Below are 9,707 nucleotides of genomic sequence, written 5' to 3'. Positions count from 1 at the left end.
TTCTTTAGTGGCTTTATAGATTCTTTCAAATGATAAATCTTTGTTATTACTTGAATTATCTGACTTATTTTTAATGGCGTCCTCATTTTCCTTCAAAAAAATAAAAAATGGTTTAGTTCATCTTCCAAATTACAAACATCAATGTCATTTCTGTAAATATTTTTCAAATCTTTCAATGAATTTTGTTTTTTTTCTTCTGACAAATTCCAATCAAGAAATATACAAAAATGTTCCAAAACAACCTTATATTTTTGAACTCTTTGTAGAAATTGTGTTTTAATACTATCGCATATGACATAAAATGTATTGATTTTAAAATTATCTCTAGTTGTAAATTTATACTCTTCTTTATTTTCATCAAAAAACGCATTTCTTTTTCTTCTGTTAAAAATTACTTCATCTTCCTCACTAAAAGATTGTAATCCTGATAAATCGGTTGCTTCTGTCATAACTTTTTCATAATCATTTCTGAAATTTTCAATAAAACTGTCTAATGATTTAAGTAGCATTGATCCTTTAAATAATTCACATCCTGTTGATTGCAGTGACTTACTGGTAGAATTTATTCTTTGCAGGATACAATTCCAAATAACAGTCATAAGAGCGGTTTCGTATTTATTCATTTTTTTAAGTAGTGATGTTGCTTCAACTATAGTGATAGGTTTTTCATCCTGTCTATTGCATAGGTCAGTTAACGTTTCTTGTATTATTGTATATTTCAGTTTTAAAGCTAAAACAGCATCAGCTCTTGCTGACCATCTTGTATCTGATACCCTTTTTAACGAGAGAGACTAATCAACATCTATTTTGCTGTTCAGCATTTTCCAGCGATGAGTTGATGATGAAAAAAATGTAAATAGCTTTTGCACAAACATGAAATATTGAACCGCGGTGTTACAGCTCTCAGCAGCAAAATTTCCAACTAAATTCAATGAATGGCTAGCACAAGGAATAAAAACCGCACTCGGACTATGTTCTTTAATACGTGCTTGTAAACCTGAGTACTTTCCTGACATGTTCGAAGCTTTGTCAAAAGATTGACCTCGACAGTTTTTAATATCTAGGCCAAATTTCATTAAAGTTTCTAAAACTTCTTTTTCCAAGTATGAAGAGCTGTGCTCATCTATAGGAACGAACCCTAAAAATCGTTCATTTATCTTACCAGAAAATGAAACATATCTTATCACAAAAGTAAGTTGGTCAACATGAGCAATATCAGGAGTGGAGTCAATAATTATACTGTAATAAGTTGCCGATTTAATTTCTTCAATTATTTCAGCCCTTACTTGATTGCCAATGAGGCCTATAAATTCGTCACAAATATAAGATAAATAACTTGCATGACCCCGTCCTTGGTTTGCATATTTTTGTAAATGTAATTTTAAAAATTCATCATATTCACTTGAATATTCCAAAGAGGTCAAATAATTTCCTTTTCTATTGAAATTTTTATTTTCATCAAGTCCGCGAAATCCTAATCCTAAGCGGCTTAATAACTGTATTGTTGAAACAATCCTTTTTAAAACTTCTCTCCAATAATACTCTTCTTTTTCTCTTTCCTGCAAAAGTTGAGCATCAATTCTGCTCAAAGCAGTTGATCTTTTGAACAGAGTGCACATAGATGACATGTGTTCTTTTGAAATTTCATGGTCTGATTATTGATCTCCAATTTTCAAAGCCAGTTATTAATTTGGACTTTTTCTTGGAGAAAAGTTTGCAAGGGTAACAATAAACGCACTTGCTACTTTCGGAAAATACCAGCCATGTTCTTTTTTCCAAAACTCCGTTTGATTTTTTTCTATAAAAATGATCATTAGAGAGCCCTCTGCTGTAGTAAACATCATCTTTTTCTTTAAACACCGATTTTAAGTTTTCTATATTTCCTATATTTTCTGGTTTATCTTTTAAAATATAGTCAATAAATGAATCAGACAAACTGGCTGGCCATAAGGCTATATCATTAATTTCTTCATTTTTCTTATTATACAATTTATCTGGATTTTCTCTGTCTTCTGTTATCTCACTATTTTTTTCATCAACCTGATGTTCACTTTCTCCTTCTTCTTCCCTTTTTTCAACACTTATTGGTCTGTGACAAGGTTCAAAAGAAGATGTTGATGGCACAGGTAACTCGATATCGCTATTTACTAACAAATATTTATGAAATGCATTTTTCTGACTTTCAACAAATTCCTGGATTTTTAAGGTTTTTTTCCTTTTTTCCGCTCCACTTTGATGTCTTTTCATTTTTGTACTATGAAAGAAGTAGTTTTTATTATATCAATTAATTAATTAATTAATTATTAAAATATAATTACGTTTTAATAGCATCTATCTGCCAAGTTTGAATTTTAATATTGAAACAATTCAATTAATTATAAAAGCCATTTGTAATTAATTAAAATGAAATTCATTTAATGAATTTATATCAAAAGTAAATAAAAATGTTTACCACTTAGGTACTTGAAATAAAAGAAAAATACAGACAACTAAATAACGTTTTAATTATTTGACCACAATACTTTTTTAAAAAATAAAAACACTCGCTTTCAACAACGAAACAACGATACGATATTAAAGACAGAAAAGTAGGGATGTCCGAAGAAATATCACGGTGGCTAACGAAACGAATGACAGATTGTTTTCAAACATATTACTGTGAACTGCTAATGTTTGCAAACGCTTATTAACGTTGAATTCAGCATAGTAATTGAAAATTTTTTTTAATAATTTCATTATATTTCAAAATTTATTTCAGTTATTTTTTTAAAATAATTTTTTTTACGGGGCCCCCTTTCCATTAATAACAAATATTATTTAAAATTTTATGATTTTTTTCAAATTTTGAAATTTCATTATATTGAAAAATTTATTTGAAGTATTTTTTGAGGGATAAATTTGTACACGGGGCCCCTTGGCCGTCCGGGGCCTCTAGCAGCTGCTCAGTCTGCTAAGCGTTAGAGCCGCCACTGGTTTTAACCCATTGCACAATCTGACCATTATACTAGAGTATGGTCTCCTGTGACAATATCATCATTCAAAATATATTTGATAATATATTTCATAATTTACGTGGCAAATAATTTTATTATATTATTTCAAAATATTATTTCGTTTTAATAATTTGCATATTTTATTATTTTATTTTATTAATTTGCATATTGTTTGAGCGAAAAATCACGTTCCGTTGAATTTGCATTTATGAAAAATAATTTTTAAGAAAAATCGATGTTTCATTTTTACATCATTTACATAAACAAATTGACATCATCATCATCAGTATCATCATTACCATCATCATTGTCATCATCATTTAATTAATTTTAAGCACACACACAGACACACAGACACACACACAAACAAACAAACATACAAACACGACACGTTCAGCGGCTTAACATGGAAAATAGCATTCAATCGCAAAATAGCATGAAATCAAAATTCATCAAGCATCTAAAAAATTTTCACATACAAGTTTGATATATAAAAGTAAAATCAAGATGTTACAGCCACAACAGTGCTTCTAGTCTGAAAATTTGACAATAGCTATTTAGTAAAGATAACCAACCAAAAAATTTCTGAGGAATATCTAAGAGAGAATAATTAATAATAATAATCATACAAAAAAATAATAATAAATACTTATAAAAACGTTGTCAGAATGACGTAATTGTAACTAAGTTATTGAAGTTTTTTGGATTACAATTTTGTAAAATAAATTATAAAGCGCCTAATTTTTATGATAAGATCCTTTGAAAGTCGAGCAAATTTTAACCACGTCCATATTTTCTTCAGTAACATTTCCGACATTCAAATACTGTCATTCATATAATTTTAAGACAATTAGATCACTAGTGCTTCCTTATTTTAATTTCTTGTAAATTTAATTTATATTTAATTTTTACTGGATTGTAAACACTACCAATAAAAACACTCAATTTTTGTTGGGTAAGCTCATTCGTTCATTAGTTGGACCTTTCATACCTCCTATATGAGGGTGTTTTAAAACAGTCCGGTTATGAAAACAGGAAATTAGTAAAGATAATCCGACGGAAAAGTTAAAGTTCTTTGGTCAAATCATGCGGAAGGAAGAAATGGAAAACTGAAAGGATGAGGCACAAGTAAGAAGAAGAAGAAGTGCAATGGCAGAAAGTAACTGATTACGATCTTGTATTATGTTTATTCTGATGTACGTTCGTAAATGGCCATCATTAATTTATTGTGATGAAATATATGACATGCAAGCTTGAAGTGACTGAAGCTATGTATCTATGTGTGTAGTGTATGTATGTAATATGTATCTATGTATGTATGTTTTTGTGCCGTATGTATCTTTATAGTAGTAACTATGTTTGTTTGTAGTATATATATATATATATATATATATGTACACATTAGTTAGATACATCTACTTAGATATATAGTTACTAACCTTATAAATAAAGTACCTATGATGTGGTAGCTATGTATCTTAGTAGCATGTATCTAACCAGTGTGTATCTATGTAGAATATATTTATGTGGTTTATATCTGTTTTGTATGCAGGTAGCATGTAACCATGTAGTATGTGTAAAGCCGAATAACAATGCAATCTCATTTGAAGTTACAAATTAAATTAATCTTTGTCATGTTTTTTCAGAAATCGTAAAGAAGTATTATGTTGAATTTTAAAATAATTGAAAATACTCCTAAATTATTTAAATAAACTAATATTTTAGTGTTTGGTGTGAAACAAACTAACATAGTCTACCACAGTATTTTATTACAATTTTTTGCGGTGGAGTGTCAAAATTTTGAGAGATAAAAACAACCCAATAAACTGAAAAGTTTATTAAAAAAATACTTTAAAATTATTCAACTGTTTCAATCCCAAAATCTCTAATCGAGCCTAAGCCAGTAGCTTGGCAAGGTTGAAACGGGGGGGGGAGATAAACCTAGGCTCTAGGACTCGGGAAAATGTCTTTTATAGGTATTAACAACAAATATGAAATGAAAATATACATGAATCTTAAATTTAATTTGCCTTCGATCCCAGCCACTGAAACATCATTGCCAAGCACTTTAGCCCATCGCTTCGCCATCTAGAACGATCTAGAACGTAACGTAAAATATAAATTTGCCCAACTTTGCACGTTTTTTGATAATTTTAATTTCGTTAAATTTCGAAATCAACTCACTAATACTTTCTCACAAAATTTGAAGCTAGTGATCTTAGTTGGTTGTGATAACTCATCCCCGGAATGTTCGATTGGTCAAGAAACTTCCGACCCATCCAATAATGCTTGTGTTAACCCCGTAACTTGACAATTTTGATATCAGTTTCAACGTCGACAATTTCATAAAAATTTTGAAATGTGTTGCCGAGGTAACGTAGATCATCATTAACTTCACCATCACCATCGTATTCATCTACATCGTTATCTTCGTCACTCAAAATGTTAATGATAATCTCGCCATCTTCATCTTCGTCATTTAGACTTGTCCGTTCAACCTTTTCGTCATCCTGATGGCTGTAAGGGTAATCATCGTCATCATCGTTATGAAAATCGTTGAAGAAATCATCATCTGCTTCTTCAATATTTTCATTTGGTAGTTCATCATTTTCATCTCAAATTCTTTCTAATAATTTATTTTCAACTACATTCAAACTATTTAAAGTAGATTTTACAATTTCTTTTGCAAAGGCATTCAATTCAAAGAAGGTCAATCTTTGGCTCGTTAACAATTGCCTCCTCCATGCTTTCCTCAGCAGCTCAACTACAGTTCTTCCATCACCGTCATTCATTTTCAACTTTACAGCACAACTATGATCTTGCAAAATGAATTCCACTTTTACAAACTCTTAATTTGTTTCTAAATTTAAAATCCCTTCTGGGCACCCTCCAAACTTCATCTCGTACACCGTCCAACAGAAAGGAAATTTGAGTTGGTTATTTGTTAAATAGAGTCTCTTCAAGCAGTGTAGGTGGAAAACATGTCTGCAATCTCTCAAGTAGACGCTTTCAGGTGTGTTACCCAGCCCATCGCAGCATATGCAACATTCGGCGTCAGAGCCAATTTTGAAATGAATTTCTTCATTTTCTTCCACTAGAAAAAGAAAATCTTGTTTCATCATATTTTTGTAGCTGTTTTGATGCTCTACAGGTGTTTTAATACTTTTCTTGTTGCTTTCATTGCTCTCTAATTGAAACATTTTACTCGATTGGGGTTTAAGATTTAAAAAAAACTGCAAATTTGGTTTAAATTGAAAAAATTTCAAAAAATTTATCATGAACAATTGATAAAATTTGTTTTCTGAATAAAATACGCTTTAATAAATTGTCAATGTTATTCATAGAAAAATTATTTCTTGCCAACAATAAAGTTAATGAATATTTGAAATGATAATTGTAATAGACACCTTATATTCCACGACTCTTGAAAGCCTTTATATAGATTTGTTGAGCATTGTTTGTCACTTGGCTTCCTTAGTTGAAAGTTTCACGTGTCTCGACCTTTGATGTCGTTTCTTTGTTTGAAAAATTGTTATGCGCGAACGAAAGAGCAAAGAATGTTTTTTTACAGTCTTTGAAGTTACTTTGAACTTGATCATTTGATGCATCGATTAAAATTAAAATGTTATTTACCAAACCATCGACCTGCATTTTAAAACACCAAAAAATTTTTTTCACATAATATTACATGATAAAAATCAACCTAGGTGACTTCATATTTATCAACTTGATAATTAATTATTAATGAAGTCATTTTTTTCAGTAAACGTATTCACAATATTTAATCATTAGCAGTTTCTTTTTCCTTTCTTCTTTTTTTTCATAAATTATCTAAAAGTGCATAAGTCTCGGTCGACTGACTCTAAAGTTTGATAATAATTTTTTTCTCAATTCCATTAACTTTAAAGATATCTTTCATTCATTTCTTGGAGCAATTTTTCAGGTGAGAAGGTTGACATTGAAGGGTGGCCTTTGCAGATACTGGAGCAACCCAAGGGTGGGTATTGCACAGAGGGTACTATTTTCGCAATTGAACAACCTTCCTTGCATTGTGTCTGGTGATGAAGTAGGTTTTTAGCGTGCTTGACAAACTGTCATCGCTGTTCCATGATCTAGATGTGCAGTGCGATAAGTCAGATTGAAACATTAGAGCAAGTTATCTGAAGCTTTACAATCATCTTGCCAATTCATCGCAAACCATGTTGTTGTCGTCTTGGAACTGGAACTGATATATTTCATTTGATATGTGATGATTAGCTGATGATTTGTTTGTGGAGCGTAGAACAATTACCCGCAGAGGCACACGGACGCACACACACACACACAAAAATACACACATGCACACACATACACGCACATTTGAATTTCTTGTTTGTTAATCGCCTCGCCACACTCGGCTCCAAATTTTCTCCTCTTTCTGGCTTTCTGGAGATGTCGGTTGACAGACCGGTGTTGTGCAAAAATATGAAAAAAAATAGCAAGAAAGCTTATGTTGAACGTAAAAAAAAGAAAATAATGCTTCGAATATCCGCAGTCGAACAGTTAAAAGAAATTCAAATTTGAAAGTATTCAACAACGGCATAAATTGGAAGGACGTATTAACACACTTGTCAGTTGAGGAAACAGCAAAGTCGACCACTTTGTTTAATCGTTTTAAGATTTTCGTCTATTATGTTCACTTAGAATTATTTAAACATTTTTTGTATGTTATATGTGAAGAGTTCATTTTTTCTAGAAGCGGGTCGGTGAGTTATATTATATCGACGACGATTATGATTATTTATGTTATATAGAAATCTTTTTGGTTAGTTAGTTAATCAAGATAACAATTAAGGACTAAAACACTGGTGCGAGTTCAGTTCAATAAACTACATTTAATTAATAAATTATATTAATATATCGTAATCAGTCAAATAATAAAACTAAAAAAATAAAAAAAACTAAGAAACATACGTAGCAAAATAAAACTGTAAATCAAATTAACATTTGTCATAAAAAAATGCATACTCACGCGAATATAATAAAATAGTAATAACATACATTACATGATATCGAACTAGCAAAATGAAAATAATATTGAAAAAGTATATAAATGGTAATCATCTTTGGAATAGTTCAAACATCTGTCAACATCTATATTTAATGATGTGACATAGAAGTCGACGAGTATCAAGGCGAGGCCGGTGGGTACCTTGGCGATGATGGAGCATAACCAGAGCTGCATGGGTTGTAGACCGGTGATGACGACGACCTTTCTGGTGATGTCGGCCAGTAGGTTGGTGATGATGGTACATATGCTGGAGACGTTGGTGAGTAAGCCGGGGAAGTGGGTGAGTAAGCCGGGGAAGTTGGGGAATATCTTGGGGAAGCACCAGAAGATAATGAGGAAGACAGGTAAGGCGAGGATGGACTGTAAGCAGGACTGGATGGGTTGTAGCTTGGTGAGGATGGTTGTAATGCCGGCAAATAGCTTGGTGATGTTGGTGTATATGATGGTGATGTTGGTACATATGATGGTGACGTTGGTGCATATGATGGTGATGTTGGTGAGTAAGCTGGAGAAGTCGGCGAGTAACTTGGTGATGTTGGTACATATGATGGTGATGTTGGAGAATATGAAGGTGATGTTGGTGAATATGATGGTGTTGTAGGTGGATATGATGGGGACGGTGGAAAATATGATGGTGAAGTCGACATGTAGGATGGTGAAAATGCTCCAGCTGGACTTGGAAAAGAGGGACTGGCTAGTGTTTGAGATCCAGGAGACATAGCAGCTGGAGAAAAACTGGTACTGAATCCTGTGTTATCTGCGGGTGAAAACCCTCCAGAAAATTCCGGTGACAGGCTTGCATCTGGTGAGAAACAGTTGTAGTTTGGAGTTTCAAAGTTTTGTTGTTCCCATGGGGTCTTTTGTGTTGTGCTCATGAGGGTCGCGCCCACGGGAGGCATCGAGGTCAGACCGTATATGTCTCCGCCTGAAATATCAGTAAAAATTCGGATTTTTAGTTGATTAGTGAAAAAACTATTTAAAATTTTTTCTCTATACATACATATATATAGTTAAAATATATAATGATTGTAATGATAAATACATATTTCTAAATTTTGAAAAAAAGATTTTCAATAAAATAAGTAATTTTGAGAAATAATTACGAGAATTATGAAAGAACGTACCTGCTAGGTGTCCTGATGGAATTTCGCTTGGAATATCCATTCCGTTGACGCACTGTTTATCATCCAACATCAAGTCGAAACAACCAGTACCTGAAACACATAATGATATTTAATTCAGATTACATATAAAAACAAGCTAATTGATTAATTACTTAAGTATCTTCTGAAATCTCTAGCCTAACCAACGTAAAGTACACTATCTTTATCATGCTAAACTAATCATACTAATAATATGATTATGACTTTATAAGAATGATAATTAATTAGCACAAACTGTTCACAGTTCCAATACTAACCAATCTTGGCCAGTTGTCCGAGCATTATGGCTTCTGACACTCCTTTCAACGGGTCAGTTTCTGAGTGGGCTGCTGCATCAACTAAAATGTTCACCTAAGAATTTAAGAAATAACCAATATTTATTAATCCTACAGATTGATATTCAATTGAGCAATTAATCAGTGAATCAATCATTCAGTCAATCGATCAATCATTCAATCAACCAGCCAATCAATCAATCAATCAATCAACAAACCATTCTCA

At 31.9% G+C, this 9,707-nt stretch overlaps 1 protein-coding gene across 1 annotated transcript; it reads right to left on the bottom strand.

Annotated features, from left to right (window-relative positions):
• Positions 1 to 2,931: 2,931 nt before the first annotated feature.
• Positions 2,932 to 9,488, bottom strand: HELRODRAFT_178084 (hypothetical protein; the record flags this gene model as incomplete). Its single annotated transcript, XM_009026231.1, has 10 exons — positions 2,932 to 3,019; positions 5,301 to 5,510; positions 5,880 to 6,226; positions 6,495 to 6,638; positions 7,033 to 7,105; positions 7,351 to 7,418; positions 8,185 to 8,548; positions 8,689 to 8,968; positions 9,168 to 9,257; positions 9,464 to 9,488. 10 exons carry the CDS (start codon positions 9,486 to 9,488, stop codon positions 2,932 to 2,934), a joined length of 1,689 nt encoding a protein of 562 aa, XP_009024479.1.
• Between the last annotated feature and the right edge of the window lie 219 nt (positions 9,489 to 9,707).

Source organism: Helobdella robusta, assembly GCF_000326865.2.
Source record: "Helobdella robusta unplaced genomic scaffold HELROscaffold_46, whole genome shotgun sequence".
Classification (NCBI taxonomy): Eukaryota; Metazoa; Annelida; class Clitellata; order Rhynchobdellida; family Glossiphoniidae; genus Helobdella; species Helobdella robusta.
Note: the sequence above shows the minus strand (reverse complement) of the source record. Positions and strands in the feature narration are given on the sequence as shown.